The 17,548-nt window shown below is 39.4% G+C and overlaps 1 protein-coding gene across 1 annotated transcript in view; it reads left to right on the forward strand.

Moving 5' to 3' along the window:
- Positions 1-17,548, forward strand: part of Ckap5 (cytoskeleton associated protein 5) — a 150,870-nt gene that overhangs the window by 66,486 nt on the left and 66,836 nt on the right. The window contains exons 9-16 of the mRNA XM_004657215.2: positions 4,888-4,992; positions 7,077-7,166; positions 7,280-7,444; positions 7,986-8,114; positions 9,704-9,883; positions 13,424-13,537; positions 13,987-14,097; positions 15,432-15,524. Coding sequence (XP_004657272.2) covers positions 4,888-4,992; positions 7,077-7,166; positions 7,280-7,444; positions 7,986-8,114; positions 9,704-9,883; positions 13,424-13,537; positions 13,987-14,097; positions 15,432-15,524 — 987 coding nt within the window. The remainder of the gene's footprint in view (positions 1-4,887; positions 4,993-7,076; positions 7,167-7,279; positions 7,445-7,985; positions 8,115-9,703; positions 9,884-13,423; positions 13,538-13,986; positions 14,098-15,431; positions 15,525-17,548) is intronic.

Raw genomic sequence — 17,548 nt, forward strand, 5'->3', positions numbered from 1 at the left:
TTTAGTTTCCATGATTTTGTGTATGCTCTATAGCCTTTCTTTTTTTTTTTTTTAATTTTTATTAACATTTTCCGTGATTATAAAATATATCCCATGGTAATTCCCTCCCTCACTACCCGCACACTTTCCCATTTGAAATTCCATTCTCCGTCATATTACCTCCCCATTACAATCATTGTAATTACATATATACAATATCAACCTATTAAGTATCCTCCTCCCTTCCTTTCTCCACCCTTTATGTCTCCTTTTCAACTTACTGGCCTCTGCTACTAAGTATTTTCATTCTCACACAGAAGCCCAGTCATCTGTAGCTAGGATCCACATATGAGAGAGAACATGTTATATGACCTACCTAAATTAAATCAAGATGAGATTAATCACTTAAATAGACCTCTAACAAATATGGAGATCCAAACAGTTATCAAAAACTCCCAACTAAAAAAAGTCCAGGCCCAGATAGATTCACTGGTGAAATTTCCCAGACCATAGGGAAGAACTAACACCAGTGCTTCTTAAGCTTTTCCATAAAATAGAAAAAGAAGGAATCCTACCAAACTCCTTCTATGAGGCCAGCATCACCCTGATACCAAAACCAGGCAAAGATAGAACAAAAAAAGAAAATTACAGACCAATCTCCCTCATGAACATAGATGCAAAAATTCTCAACAAAATATTGGCAAACAGAATACAAGAGTATATCAAAAAGATCATTCACCCTGACCAAGTAGGCTTTATCCCAGAGATGCAGGGATAGTTCAACATACGTAAATCTATAAATGTAATATATTACATAAATGGGTTGAAGGACAAAAATCACATGATCATCTCATTAGACGCAGAGAAAGCATTTGACAAAATCCAACATCCCTTCATGATAAAAGTCCTACAGAGACTAGGAATAGAAGGAACATATCTCAATATAATAAAGGCTATTTATGACAAGCATACAGCCAACATATTACTAAATGGGGAAAAACTGGAAGCTTTTCCACTAAAATCAGGAACAAGACAAGGGTGTCCACTGTCCCCACTTTTATTTAATATAGTTTTGGAAGTCTTAGCCATAGCAATAAGGGAAGAGAGACACATAAAAGGGATACAAATTGGAAAGGAAGAGATCAAGTTATCATTATTTGCAGATGACATGATTCTATACATAAAGGACCCTAAAGACTCTACTAGCAAGCTGTTAGAGCTGATCAAAACCTACAGCAATGTAGCAGGATACAAAATAAATACACAGAAATCAGTAGCCTTCATATATGCTAACAACAAACACAAAGAGGATGAAATCAGAGAATCACTCCCATTCACAATTGCATCAAAAAAAAATAAAATACCTTGGAATAAACCTAACCAAGGAAGTAAAGAATCTATACAATGAGAACTTTAAAACACTCAAGCGAGAAATTGTAGAAGACACTAGAAAGTGGAGAAACATCCCTTTTTCCTGGATTGGAAGAATCAATATCGTGAAAATGGCAATCTATAGCCTTTCTTGCTACTGATTTGTAGTTTAATTCCATTGTGGTCAGATAGAATGCAAGGAATTATTTCAATTTTCCTGAACTTGTTAAGATTTGCTCTGTGTCATAATATATGGTCTATTTTAGAGAATGTTCCATGTGCTGCTGAAAAGAATGTATATTCTGCAGCCTTTGGATGAAATGTCCTATATATATCTGTTAGGTCCATTTCTTCTATGACCTCATTTAGGCCAGATACCTCTCTGCTTATTTTTTCCCGGGATGACCTGTCAATTGATGAGAGTGGGTGTTAAAGTCACCCACCACCACTGTGTTTGGTATTATCTGTGCCCTTAGTTCTAATAGTGTTTGTTTGATGAATTTGGGAGCCCCCATGTTAGGTGCATATATGTTTAGGATTGTAATGTCCTCCTATTGGAGTGTGCCCTTAATCAATATAAAGTGACCTTCCTTATCTTTCTCGACTAAGGTTGGACTAAAGTCTACCTTGTCAGATATTAGGATAGCCACCCCTGCTTGTTTTCTAGGCCCATTTGCTTGAAACACCGTCTTCCAACCTTTCACCCTAAGATAATGTCCATCCTTTGTAGAAAGGTGAGTTTCTTGGAGACAACAAATTGTAGGATCCTGCTTTTTAACCCAGTCTACAAACCTATGTCTTTTAGTTGGGGCATTGAGGCTGTTGATAGTAAGAGATATTATTGAAAGGTGTGTATTTATGTTTGCCTTTTTTTTGTTGTTGTGGTTCTGGTTCTACCTGTGCTCTCTTGTGTTAACTAGTATTTGAGTATTGCTTGTTTTTTCCAGGTTCCTTATATGTGTGCTTTTCCTTTTCTTCAGCATGGAGGATTCTATCAAGTATTTTCTGTAGAGCTGGTTTTATCTTCAAATACTCCTTTAACCTGCTTTTGTCATGGAATGTCCTTATATCTCTGTCTATTTTAATGGATAGCTTTGCAGGATAAAGTAACCTTGGTTGACAGTTGTTATCTTTCAGAACTTGCACTATATCACTCCAAGCCCTTCTGGCTTTAAAAGTTTGTGTTGAATAATCTGCTGTAATCCTGATAGGCTTGCTTTTGTAAGTAACTTGATTTTTCTCTCTGACTGCTTTCAATATTTTTTCTTTGGTTTGTGTGTTTGGAAGTTTGATTATAATATGGCGAGAGAGGTTCTTTCCAGGTTTTGTCTGGCTGGGGTTCTAAAGGCTTCCTGTATCTGTATTGGCACCTCTTTCCCAATTTGGGGGAAATTTTCTTCTATGATTTTATTGAAGATGCCTACTATGCCTTTGGAGTGGAATTTTTCTCCTTCTGCTATGCCCTGAATTCTTATATTCGATCTTTTCATAGTGTCCCGAATATCTTGAAATTCCCACTCATACTTTTCTATAAGTTTGTCTTTTTCTTTGTTGGACTGTATTAGATCTGCCACGTGGTTTTCTAGCTTAGCTATTCTGTCCTCTCCTTCATCCATTCTACTGGTGAGATTTTCTACAGAGTTTTTTATTTCATTAACTGTGTTCTTCATTGCTAGTAATTCTGACTGGTTTTTCTTTATTGTTTCTATTTCTTTATTTATGTCTTGTATTGCCTTCTTTATTTCATGAAATTGGTGTCCTGCGTCTTCTTTGATTCCTTTGATTTCCTCTTTGATTTCCTCTTTGACTCCTTTGATTTGTTCTCTGACTTCTTTGAACATATTTACAATCATTCTTTTGAAATCTTAGGCATTTTCTGTAACTCGTTCTCACTGGTGGTCATTTCTGATGCATTAATACTTTTAGGTGGATTTATATCGTCTTGCTTTTTCGTGTTTCTTGTGTTATAATGTATATATTTTTGCATCTTGGATTAAGTTAATGCTTGGATTTTCTAGCTAGCTGGGTATTTTTAGCAGTATCAATTGATTTGATGTTATATATTTTCAGGGTATGAGCTTAAGGTGTTAAGTGTGGCTCTTAAGACTCTCAGAGTGTCTATAAAGGTGCTCCTAGGGGTTGAGTTTCCCTGCTGTGGGAGTATTCAAGTAGGCTGAGTGGAATAAAACACCGGTAGATTCTAAAGTTTAACTAAACACTGTACACATTCAATCAAAAACAGCCCCAAGTATGTATGCAAGAGCAGTTATTATAACAACCAGATCCTCTATCAACAAAGAGGTTAAGATTTCTGGTCTGTTGAGGGATCCAAGTCAGCTTGTGACCAAGTGAGACCCTTCCCTGGTGCAATCCCAGTTACCTTGGATGATTTTGGTCTCAGTCAAGTTGCTGCCTGGGTCGTCGGGCTGCTGTTCTGATTTCTGGAGCTGGGCACTGGCTTTTCCTGCGCAGCCCTCAGATTTTTAATACATCTAACTTGGCCAGTTTACCATAGTAAAATATTATCAGAATGGAACCAAGTCATCATTATTGTCTTGCTGAACTTATACAAATAATGCTTCTACCCATGCATTAGGTGAGTGTTGGACTTTAGGGGGTTACAGGATGGCAATATTATTAACACTGCTGGAAGAGTCTTCTGTGATCCTCTGAATACAAATTTGGTCATTATGTGGCTGAAATGGTAGCTACAAGGCCAGAAACACCCTCAGAAGAATGGTTACAAAGGGATTTATAATTTAGAGTCCTTCTGTACCTATATTTTCCACTGTTGCCTCCTTATCATTCTTTGTTATCCAAATGGGCCTTTGAAACACCCCCTCCCCTTTCAAGGTAGGGTTTTACTATAGTCCAGGCTGGCCTGGAATTCACTATGTAGTCTCAGGGTATCCTCAAACTTTTGGCGTTCCTCCTACCTCTGCCTCCCAAGTTCTGGGATTAAAGATATATTCCACCACAGCCTGGCTTTTTTTTTCTTTTTAATATTTTTTTATTTATTGACTTGTAAACTGAGAAAGCTAAACAGATAGAATGGGCATGCCAAGGCCTCCTGCCACTGCAAACAATCTCCAGATATAACTTCTGTGCATCTAGCTTTATGTGGGTACTAGGGAACTGAGCTCTGGTCTTTAGGCTTTGCAGGCAAATGCCTTAGCTGCTGAGCTATCTCTCTAGGCCTTAAACTCTTGATCCTCCTTCCTCAGCCTTTGAAACTGGCCACCAGATCCAATTAATTTGCTGGTTTCTGTGTGTTTTGTTGGTAGAACTTTAAGATTAGAAGGTAAACATTATGAAAGAAGTCACAGGGCAGTGACAAGTTTGAGACTAACCTGTCTCAGAAGGAAAGGAGAGAGGGAGGAACATGAAGTTCATTATCATAGAGAAATAAACATTTTCCTCTTATAGGAAAATTAGTCATCCACTAGTATATCTGCCAAGAGTTCTTTTGAGAATTCATGTTCAGTACTCCTTTTTACAGGGCTGTGACTCTCATTTTCCTTTTTACCTTCTTTATAGGTGGTTGGAAAGGACACCAATGTCATGTTGGTAGCTTTGGCAGCAAAATGTCTTACTGGTCTGGCTGTTGGGCTAAGGAAGAAGTTTGGACAATATGCAGGGCATGTAAGTAATATTTCTGATTTGAAAACTGTCAAAAATGGCAGGCTAGTTTGTTTTATGCATTGAAATACCTTTTTGACATAAATCATTATATATTAGGCAAAGTAAGCACATTAATTTGTTTATTATTTGTTCTTCACAAATTTCATGAAGCTTATATAGAAAATGAGGCACTTGGATTACTTACTTAGTTGATTTGCTTATTATTATTTACTAAATAGTATCTAGCCTTCTTTTACAGCAATATACAATATGACAAGATGAATTAAAATTAATAAAAACTATGGGGTTGTAAGTATAGCTCTCTAGTGAAACACAGGTTTAGCATGCACAAGGCCCTGAGTTCTTTTTTACCATTTTGATACCTCACCCTCAAAGAAGTTTCTAATAACTGGGATCAGAATAAAATGAAAGTGTTAAAGGTAAAATAAAACTATAAGTGACATTAATATAGTAAATGTTTCTATAACGGTTTACTATTTAAATCACAATTAGCTGGGTGTGGTAGCTCACCCCTTTAATCCTAGCACTCCAGAGACAGTGATAGGAGGGTAGCTGTGAGTTTGAGGCCAGTCTTGACAGAGTGAGTTTCAGGTCAGGCTGAGGTAAAAGTGAGAACCTACCTCGGGAAATTTTTTTTTTTTTTTTTTTAAAGGACACGGGGGCATGTGCTTTTATTTATTTATTTATTTTTTAAGTTTTTTGGTTCATTATTTATTTATTTATTATTTGAGAGCGACAGACACAGGGAGAAAGACAGATAGAGGGAGAGAGAGAGAATGGGCGCGCCAGGGCTTCCAGCCTCTGCAAACGAACTCCAGACCGTGCGCCCCCTTGTGCATCTGGCTAACGTGGGACCTGGGGAACCGAGCCTCGAACCGGGGTCCTTAGGCTTCACAGGCAAGCGCTTAACCGCTAAGCCATCTCTCCAGCCCAGGAAATTTTTTTTTTTAAAGGAGAAGAAATTTAAAAAAGGAAAAAGAAAAAGAAAAACATATATAAGTAATTTCTGAGAACTTAACAAAACTATAATTAGCAAATAAAATTAAAAGTAAAGGCCTAATGTATGGGGATGGGGTTACTTGCCTATAGTCCTAGCTACTCAGAACGATTATAGGCATGCAGTTCTAAGGGTTGAACCCAGGACTTTGTACATTCCAGGGAAGCAGTCTGCCACCTGAGCTACACCCCTATGTGATATCATGACTTTTTTCTTTTATTTTATTTTGTGTTTCGAGGTAGGGTGTCACTGTAGCCCAGACTAACCTAGAATTCTTTTTTCCCCTTTTTTTCTGTTTTTTCAAGGTAGGGTTTTACTCTAGTACAGGCTGCCCTGGAATTCAGTATGTAGTCTCAGGGTGGCCTTAAACTCACGATAATACTCCTACCTCTGCCTCCCAAGTGCTGGGATTAAAGGCGTGTAACACCACACCCGGCAGATAAAGTATTTAAAATTACATAAAATCCATGCTCTTAGGAAGTAAGATGGAAAAGGTTATGTAATAATCAGTACTGTTTTAATTCTTTATTTTTTGGAGGTAGGGTCTCACCTCAGCCCACGTTTACCTGGAACGCATTCTGTAGCACAGGCTGACCTTGAACTCATGGTAATCCTACTATAGCCTCGCCAGTGCTGGGATTAAAGGTGTGTGCTACTATGCCAGGTTCCAGAACGTTTTCAACATTTAACAAGTTAGTTAGTTAATATTTACTCCCCATTCTATTCTTCTACAAGGCCCAACAACCACTAATTTACTCCCTTTTCATTAAATAATCATACAAGCTGGGCATGGTGGTGTATGCCTTTAATCCCAGCAGTAGGGAGGCAGCGGCAAGAGGATTGCTGTGAGTTCAAGGCCACCCTGAGACTATAGAGTGAATTCCAGGTCAGCCTGGGCTAGAGTGAGACCTTACCTCATAAAAACAAGAAAAAAGAAAAAGAAGAAGTAATCATACAATATGTGGTCATTTGTGACTAGCTTCTGTCACTTAGCATACTTTAAAAAAAAATTGGCCATGTCATAGTATGTATCAATACTTCATCCCTTTTTGTTGCAGAATATTATTTCAGCTGTTCATTTTTACAGGTTGTGCCAACCATTTTGGAGAAATTCAAAGAGAAGAAGCCTCAAGTGGTGCAAGCCCTGCAAGAGGCAATTGATGCAATATTTCTCACTGTAAGTTAGTAGCATGGATTTATGGGGTTCTTTTTCAGTAAATTCTGTTAATACGATATTTTGACTATTTGCACTTGAAATAAAAGTTCATTGGTCTCATTTTCTTTCCAAAGACCACACTACAGAACATCAGTGAGGATGTTTTAGCAGTAATGGATAATAAAAATCCAACCATCAAGCAGCAGACATCACTTTTTATCGCAAGAAGTTTCCGTCACTGCACTGCTTCTACTCTACCAAAGAGCTTGCTAAAGCCCTTTTGTGCTGCTCTACTTAAGGTATAGACTTTGTAACGGGGGGGTATTTTATACCTAGGCAAGATTTTTTTTAAATTTTATATAGTGACTACTAGACTTTCATACTGTAGATTCTGATATTTGAGGGGCAGGCTGATAATTTATTATAACTGCTCTTGTTCCTAGTCTTGAAGGAAAAGACAGCTTTATGATTCTTAAACTTTTTTTTTTCCTTACTTGGGCATATGTTGGTGTTCACTAGATCTAGCAAGTCTAGGCATCAAATCTAGAATATTTGAAGGTCACTTAGAAGATAGACATTTAAAATTTATTTATTTGAGAGAAGTAAGGCATTTTAGATGGTCAGAGGAAAATAAGGCATTTGGTTCAGAATGTTAACTAGAGCTTTCCTTAATCCTTAAAAGAAGTGTGAAAGAGAACCTGGTAATTGGCAAAATGAAAACTACAGTTAGCTTCATTAAATTGTAAAGGTAAAATTCTTATTGCTCAGCAATTGTTGTTCAGAATAAAATGAGTATTCTGTATAGTTTTTTGTATTAAAGACCCTTTTACTTCCATATAGCACATCAATGATTCTGCTGCTGAAGTCAGAGATGCTGCATTTGAAGCACTGGGTACAGCTTTAAAGGTAGTTGGTGAAAAAGCAGTAAACCCATTCTTAGCTGATGTGGACAAACTCAAACTTGATAAGGTAGGTTAGTAATGAATTATATGAAATCAAACAAGAGTTGTGTTGCCTTGCATTGTGGTTTTGCCTCTTCAAAATTTCAGAGTACTTGGTTGAGCATGGTGGCACATGCCTTTAATTCCTGCACTTGGGAGGTAGAGAGAGAGTATGTGTGAATGAGCATGCGAGGGCCTTCAGCTGCTGCAAACAAACTCCAGATGTATGTGCCTCCTTATGCATCTGGCTTATGTGGGCTAGGGAATTTAACCTGGGTTCTTAGGCTTCACATGTGTCTGGAGTTCATTTGCAGTGGCTACAGGCCCTGGCATGCCCATTATTTCTGTCTGCCTCTCTTCTTGCTCTTCTCTCTCTGTTTGCAAATAAATAAATGAAATTTTAAAATAAATTATAAAATAAAGAATGATAAAGATACTGATAGGCCAGTCATGGTGACGCACACCTTTAATCCCAGCACTTGGGAGGCAGAACTAGGAGGATAGCTGTGAGTTCAAGGCTACCCTGAGACTACAGATGAATTCCAGGTCAGCCTGAGCGAGAGTAAGACCCTACCTCAATAAACCAAAGAAAGATACTGATAATTAACTCAGGAAATATATTTCTCTACTGGACGGTAGTTTAGACATAACATTGGAAAACATGGGCTGGGGAAATGGCTCAGTGGCTAAAGGCACGTGTTTGCAAAATTTGCCGGCCCAGGTTCAGTTCTCTAGTACCCATATAAAAACAGATGCATAAAATCACACATGCGTGTGTAGTTTGTTAGGAGGAGTCCTTGGGGTACCCATTTTCTCTCCACTTGCAAATAAAAATAGTTTTTAAAAAAGTAAAGTTGCCAGGCATGGAAATGTATGCCTTTAATCCCAGCACTTGGGAAGCAGAAATAGGAGAATTGCTGTGAGTTTGAGACTGGTACTATAAACTGAATTCTACGTAAGCCTGGGCTAACTCTACCTTGAAAAAAAAATTGAATAAATGAATAAATAAAGTTTTGAAATATAGCTTATGATGATTTAAATTTTATCCTTGGTTATAGTGGTACTATTATTAGAAATATATTTCAAATTATCACCAAACACAAGTTGAGTAACCTATCTATAGAGAAGGTAACCTAGAAAATTCCATTCGTTTGTTTGTTTTTATTTATTTGAGAGCAACAGACAGACAAATAAAGAGGCAGATAAATGGACAGAGAATGGGCGTGCCAGGGCCTTCAGCCACTGCAAACAAATTCCAGATGCATGTTCTACCTTGTGCATCTGGTTTACATGGGTCCTGGGCAATCAAGCCTCAAACCAGAGCCTTTAGGCTTCATAGGCAAAAGCGTAACTGCTAAGCCATCACTACAGCCCAAAAATTCCATTTGTAAATGTAAAGGTGTTCCATCAAATTATAGACATTATAAACTTTTTGTAATCGTAACTTGTGATGAAATAAATGTAAGTCATCTCTTGCCAAGAATTCTGAGTAGTTTACTGAAAAGGAAACTTGTCTGTGAATTCTTAATATGTAGCTGTGGTTTATGTATTATAAATTATGTAATGTGTGTGTTTAGAGTTGGGCATAATGATGTACATATTCCTTTTATTCTTCAGATCAAAGAATGTTCAGAAAAAGTAGAGCTGGTACATGGTAAGAAAGCTGGACTTGCAACTGAAAAGAAGGAACTCAAATCTGTGCCTGGAAGGGCTGCTGCATCAGGGGCTGCCGGAGACAAGGACACAAAGGACATTTCAGCACCTAAACCAGGACCAAAAAAGGCACCTACTACTAAGGTTAATCATACATATATAGATATACATTTTTTAAATTCTGTATTCCAAACTTAACTCAAATGCACAGCCATCCTAGTACTTTAGCTTCCCGATTGCTGAGATTCCAGACATGAGCCACCACACTTGATTTAACAAATGGCTTAAAAATTAGAATTTAAGCTGGGCATGGCGGTGCGTGCCTTTAATCCCAGCACTCAGGAGGCAAAGGTAGGAGGATTGCCATGAGTTCAAGGCCACCCTGAGACTACATAGTTAATTCCAGGTCAGCCTGGACCAGAGTAAGACCCTACCTCAAAAAATAAAATAAAATAAAATAAAAAATTAGAATTTAGTAAGCTAGCATCTGACTCTGAGATTTATGTTGCTCATCCAGTATGATTTCATAAGCTTACAGTTTGGTGGTATTCATAATGTGCAGCCATCTTTATAACTAAAACTTTATACCCATTAAACAGTAACTTCCTAGCAGGGCATGGTGCACATGCCTGTAATCCTAGCACTGTTTTATTTTATTTTATTTTTAGTGGTGATCTTAATAATTGGAGAATCTTCACATAATTGTAATCCCAGGAATTTTTATGGTTGGTTTGTTTGTTTGTTTGTTTGTTTATTTATTTATTTATTTATTTGAGACAGAGAGAGAGAGAATGAGCATGCCAGGGACTCTAGCCACTGCAAACGAACTCCAGATGCATGTGCTATCATGTACACATCTGGCTTACGTGGGACCTGCAGAATCAAACCTGGGTCCTTAAATTTCACAGGCATGAGCCTTAACCACTAAGCTATCTCTCCAGACCTGATCCCAGCACTTTTAAAGTAGAGGTAGGTAATTCAGAAGCTCAAGGGCAGCCTGAGCTATGTGAGACCCTGTCTCTAAAAACAGTATCTTCCTAGGCCCTCACTGATAACCAGAATCCTCCTTTCTAGGTTTTGTTGTTTTGTTTTTTGAGGTAGGGTATCACTGTAGCCCAGGCTGACCTGGATGGAATTCAGTATTCACTATGTAGTCTCAGGGTGGCCTCAAACTCACAGTGATCCTCCTACCTATATCTCCCAAGTGCTGGGATTAAAGCTGTACACCACCACACTTGGATCCACTTATTTTTATTTTTATTTTTAATAAATATTATCAGCCAGACATGGTGGCACATGTCTTTAATCCTAGCACTTAGGAGGCAGAGGTTTGCCTTGAGGTTGGGGCCACCCTGAGATTAGAGTGAATTCCAGGTCAGCCTGGGATAGAATGAGAATGTATGTATGTATATATATAGTTTGGCTTTTTTTTTAAATTTACTTATGAATGAAAGAAAGAAAAGGAGAATGAACATGCCAGATCTTTCCAGCTCCCAACAAACTCCAGATAAAGTAGAAATTTTTTTTAAAAAACTTTATTTTAGGGCTGGAGAGATGGCATAGCGGTTAAGCGCTTGCCTGTGAAGCCTAAGGACCCTAGTTCGAGGCTCGGTTCCCCAGGTCCCACGTTAGCCAGATTCACAAGGGGGCGCACGCATCTGGAGTTCGTTTGCAGTGGCTGGAGGCCCTGGCGCGCCCATTCTCTCTCTCTCCCTCTATGTGTCTTTCTCTCTGTGTCTAGCTCTCAAATAAATAAATAAAAAATGAACAAAAATATTTTTTTTAAAAAAAACTTTATTTATTTGAGGAGTGGGGGGAGAGGCAGAGAGAGAATGGGCACGCCAGGGTCTCCAGCCATTGCAAATGAACTCCAGATGCATGTGCCCCCTTGTGCATCTGGCTTACATGGGTCTTGGAGAGTCAAACCCGGTTCCTTTGGCTTTACAGGCAAACACCTTAACTGCTAAGCCATATCTCTAGCCCCAAAGTAGAAACTTTGTATGGACACATCATGTGTTGGTACCATCATTTGCTTTTCTCCCAGAACCCATTCCTCTGAGGGACATCCTTAATGGGATTGCTGGTATTCACCATGGGGTTGTGGGTTATGAGTTGTGAGAGTAGCATTCAGTCATTATGGGGGGTGGGCGGGGGGTTAATGCCTCTGGCTTTTAAAATCCCTGTGGCTTTTATGATCTTCTTGCCCCCTCTTCCACAAAATTCCCTGAGCCTTGGTGGATGTGTTTAGAGTCTACTTTACTGTTTACCTCTCAGCAACTTCTGGAATCACGTCCAAACTAGTATGCTTTATGAGCAAGCACCTTTAACCATTGAACCATCTGTCCAGCCCAAAATGTTTACTTTTTTCCTTTTATTTCAAAAATTTTTGTTTAGGGCTGGAGAGATGGCCTTAGTGGTTAAGCACTTGTTTGTGAAGCCTTAGGACTCCTGTTCAAGGACCTACATTAGCCAGATACACAAGGGGACACACACATCTGGAGTTCGTTTGCAGTAGCTGGAGGCTTTGGCATGCCCATTCTCTCTCCATCTGCCTCTTTTTCTCCCTGTTTGTCTTTTGCTATCAAATAAATAAAAACAATTTTTTAAATTTGTTTATTTTTATTTAAAAAATTTTATTTATTTGAGAGTGGCAGACACAGAGAGAGCAAGAGGCAGATAGAGAGAGAGAGAGAGAGAGAGAGAGAGAGAATGGGTGCACCATGGCCTATAACCAATGTAAACAAACTCCAGATGTATGTGTCACCTTGTGCATCTGGCTTACGTGGGTCCTGGAGAATCGAGTGTTGAACCAGAGCCCTTAGGCTTCACAGGCAAGTTCTTAACCACTAAGACATCTCTGTATCCCCCCCCCTTTTTTTTTTTTGAAGTAGGTTCTAACACTTGTCCAGGCTGACCTGGAACTTACTTTATAGTTCCAGGATGGCCTCGAACTCACAGCATTTCTCCTACCTCTGCCTCCTGGGTGCTGAGATTAAAGACTTGTGTTACCACACCCTGCTGTTTACTTTTTTTTTTGTTGTTTTCAAGGTACAGTCAGTCACACTGTCACCCAGGCTGACCTGGCACTCTCTTTTAGTCCCACGTTAGCCTCAAACTCACAGCAATCCTCCCATTCTGCCTCCTGAGTATTGGCAGTAAAGTCATGTATAACCATGCCTGGACTGACTGGAGAAATGTCTTAGTGGTTAAGACATTTGCCTGCGAAGCCAAAGGACCCAGGTTCAATTTCCCAGGACCCACGTAAGGCAGAAGCACAAGGGGTTGCATGCATCTGGAGTTCATTTGCAGCAGCTAGAGCCCCTGGCATGCCCATTCTCTGTCTTTCTCCCCCCCCCCCACTACTATTTTTCTCTCTCTCTCTCTCAAATAAAAAAAGAAAAATAATTTAAGATATTTTTATTTATTTATTTGCAAGGTGAGAGAGGTGGGAGAATGTGTGGACCAGGGCCTCTTGCTACTGAAAATGAACTCCAGTGCATGTGCCACTTTGTTCAACTGGCTTTACATGGGTATTAAAGAATGGAACCCTGGCCATCAGGCTTTGCAAGCAAGTGCCTTTACTTCCTGAATCATGTCCCCCATACCATTTAAATGACAATTTGAAGAGGATCAATGAGCCAACAAATATTTAAGAACCATTGTTCTAAATCTTAATTTTTTTAGGCTGCTGGGCCACCTAAGAAGGGGAAGACAACTACATCAGGAGGTTCAGCAACTGCTGGAACCAAGACTAAGAAAGGACTAGAGATCAAAGAAATAGTGGAGCCAGAGCTCTCTGTGAGTATTACACCCTGTGCTTTAAACTTGTGAAATGATGGAAAGTTGAGTTCTGTGAGGAAGTTGAAGTTCTTCCTTTGCTGGGTTCTATAATATACAGTTAATTGATCTTTTAGCTTACTGCTACTGCCTTCCTCTTTATGGCAAAAGATTCAGTTACTATAGCATCCTTTTTTTAAAAAAAATATATTGTTATTTCTGCAAGCAGAAAGAGAAAATGAAAATGGGTGTTCCAGGTCCTCCAGCCTCTGCAAATGAACTCCAGATACATGCGCCACCTTGTGTATCTGGCTTATATAGGTACTAGGGAACCAAAGCTGAGTTGATAGTCTATAGGAAAGCGCCTTTACTGCTGAGTCATCTCTTTTACTTTTGTCTAGACATTTTACATTCTTGTCATTTGGTTCCTTAAACAGTTTCTAATCATGACATACTCTTATATCTTACAGATTGAAGTATGTGAGGAAAAAGCTTCTACTGTTCTTCCCCCCAGCTGTATACAGCTTTTAGACAGCAGTAACTGGAAGGAAAGGCTAGCCTGTATGGAAGAGTTCCAAAAGGTAGATACTCAAAATGAAGTGAAGCCTAAAAACAAATCATGTGAGAGCAAAGAAATTGTCACATAAAGCGTTTGTCCTAATTACTATATTTTCTAACCAGTGATTATTTCATGGTGTTAACTATAAATGAGGGTAGGTTTTGTTTTGTTTTTGTTTGTTTATTTATTTATTTTTAGTTTTTTTTGATTTATCGAGCTATAGGGTCTTACTCTAGGTCAGGCTGACCTACAATTCACTATGTAGTCTCAGGCTGGCCTCGAACTCACAGCAATCCTCCTACCTCTGCCTCCTGAGTGCTGGAATTAAAGGCATGTGCCACCATGTCCAGCTCATTTTTGTTTATTTTTAATATTTTCTTCCTTTGAGAGGGAAAGAGAATGAGTGTGCTAGGGCCTCCAGCTGCTGCAAACCAACTCCAGATACATACACCACTCTGTACATCTGGCTTATATGGGTACTGGGGAATCAAACCTGGATCCTTAGGCTTTGCAAGCAAGTGCCTTAACCATTAAGCAATCACTCCAGCCTGCAGTTTCCTTTTAATGGAATGATAGTGAAAGTCTCAAGCAGCCCTGTTTTTGTCTTTTTGCCCTTTAGTGTTTGTCTTTCAGTATTTGTATTTTATGACTTCTCTGAACTTGAAATAGTTCCTATTAATGAAAATTAGGTTCTTAACTCTGAATCAGAAAGCTTAAATGAAGTTTTAAATTATGATATTTCCTAATAAATATACCAAGAAAGCAGAGGTTTTCTTTTTTTGTTGTTGTTCACTTTTATTTATTTATTTGAGAGCAACAGACAGAGGCAGAAAGAGAGAGAGAGAGAGAGAATGGGGGCGCCAGGGCCTCCAGCCACTGCAAATGAACTCCAGACGTATGCACCCCTTGTGCATCTGACTAATGTGGGTCCTGGGGAAATCAAGCCTCGAATTGGGGTCTTTAGGCTTCACAGGCAAACACTTAACTGCTAAGCCATCTCTCCAGCCCCAGAGGTTTTCACTTAAACCAATTGTTGGGAAGATTTGGTGGTGCATGCCTATAAACCCAGCACTTGGGAGGTAGGAGGATCGCTATAAGTTTAAGTTCATTCGGAGACTACAAAGTGAATTCCAGGTCAGCCTGGGCTAGAGTGAGACCCTAACTCAAAAAAAAAAACAAAAAACAAAAAACGGTTGAGCATACACAGAGTACTAGAAGAGCAGAAGCATAACAGAAAATAAGCTTCCTTTATACTCTGTTTTATTTCCCTTCCTGCTGCAATGCTAACCATTTATTTGATTTTGCTATTTATATTTTATTTGGAATTACTCTTTAATTCTCTTATTTAATCTCTAGGCTGTTGAATTAATGGAGCGAGCTGAAATGCCATGCCAGGCATTAGTGAGGATGCTGGCCAAAAAACCTGGATGGAAAGAGACTAATTTTCAGGTACTTTTTAGTTTAAGTTTTTCTTTTATTTAAATAATTTCTCATCATTCTGTCGGGTAATTGTGTAATTAGGAGGTCTTTTTGTTTGTTTGGAAGTTTTTTTTGTTTGTTTTTTTTGAGTAGGGTCTCACTCTAGCCTAGGCTGACATGGAATTCACTGTGTATTCTCAGGGTGGCCTTGAACTCACAGCAGTTCTCCTACCTCTGCCTGCTGAGTGCTGGGATTAAAGGCATACACCAGGCTAACCTGAAATTCACTATGTCGTCCCAGTCTAGCCTCAAACTCATGGCACTCCTTCTACCACTGCCTTCCAAGTGCTGGTGTGTGTCACTACGCCCAATTCCTTTATTAATTTTATATTAGCTTATTTGTTTTAAGTATGTGTGTGCATGTATATATTTTTTGAGGCAACCCCAAAATATTGGACTATTTTATTTATGCAAGCGAGAGAAAATGTGTGCCCCAGGATTGCCACCCACAGTAATTGAACTTCAGGCATGTGCGCCACCTTGTGTGCATATGCAACTTAATGTGCTTGTGTCATCTTGTGTGTCTGGCTAATGTGAAATCTGAAGAGGCAAACGTGGGCCCTTAGGCTTTGCAGCCAAGCCTAAGTCATCTCTCCAGCCCTGTATTGTATATGTTTTAAGATAGTCTGAGCATGTTGGTCCAGGCTGTACTCAAATCTGGAGGTCAGATGATCTGATTGCCTCAGCAGCTAAAGGCAGATATCACTACACTTGGCTTCCTCCTGATTTTTACCTAGAACTCCTGTACTCCAACTTTTTACCTATTTGAGAAATAAACAATAAGATTTCCTGTTTTATTTGAACAAAAGAAGAAGTGTAGAGCCAGGCATGGTTGCCCTGTGCCTTTAGTCCCAGCAGAGGTAGGAGGATCATCATGAGTTCAAGGCCATCCTGAGAATACACAGTGAATTCCAGGTCAGTCTGAGCAACAGTGAGACTCTTCCTCAAAAACAAAACAAATAAAACAAAACAAAGGCAAAAAAAAGTATAGTCTTTAAACTTGCCAGTGAAAATTTAGCATCTAGCTGGGTGTGGTCACATATGCCTTTAAAACCAGCACTTGAAGCCGGGCGTGGTGGCGCATGCCTTTAATCCCAGCACTCGGGAGGCAGAGGTAGGAGGATCACTGTGAGTTCAAGGCCACCCTGAGATGACAGAGTTAATTCCAGGTCAGCCTGGACCAGAGTGAGACCCTACCTCGAAAAACCAAAAAACAAAAAAGAAAAAAAAAACAGCACTTGGGAGGTAGAGGTAGGAGGATCACAGTGAGTTCTAGGCCACTCTGAGACTATAGTGAATTCCAGGTCAGCCTGGGCTAGAATGAGACCCTATCTTGAAAAAACAAAAACAAAACAAAAAAAAAAAAAGAAATTTAAACTTATTTTCAAGCAAGAGAAGAGATACAGAGAAAATGGGCATATCAGGGCCTCCAGCTGTTGCAAACAAACTCTAGATTCATGTACCACTTTCTGCTTTTGGCTTTACGTGGGTACTGAGAAATTGAACCTGGGTTGTTAGGCTTTGCAGGAAAGCTGCTGAGCCATCTTTCTGGCCCTTCACTTTTAAAAAAATAATTATTTATTTACAAGAGAGAGGGTGGCAGATAGAGAGAACAGGTGTACCACGACCTCTAGCCACTGTAAACAAACTCCAGACACATGTAATACCCTGTGCATCTGGCTTTACATGGGTTAAAACTTAGGTCCTTAAGCTTTACAGGCAAGTTCCTTAACCACTATGCCATCTCTCCAGTCCCCCCTCTTTTTTTTTGGTTTTTCGAGGTAGGATCTCACTCTAGCCCAGGCTGACCTGGAATTCACTACCGAGTCTCAGGGTGGCCTTGAACTCACGGCAATCCTCCTGCCTCTGCCTCCCAAGTGCTGGGATTAAAGGTGTGTGCCACCATGCCCGGCTCCCCCCCCCCCATTTTTTTTCTAGGTCTCACTCTAGCCCATACGAACCTGGAATTCACTATGTAGTCTCAAGGTGGCCTT

Source organism: Jaculus jaculus, chromosome 1 (assembly GCF_020740685.1).
Source record: "Jaculus jaculus isolate mJacJac1 chromosome 1, mJacJac1.mat.Y.cur, whole genome shotgun sequence".
NCBI lineage: Eukaryota > Metazoa > Chordata > Mammalia > Rodentia > Dipodidae > Jaculus > Jaculus jaculus.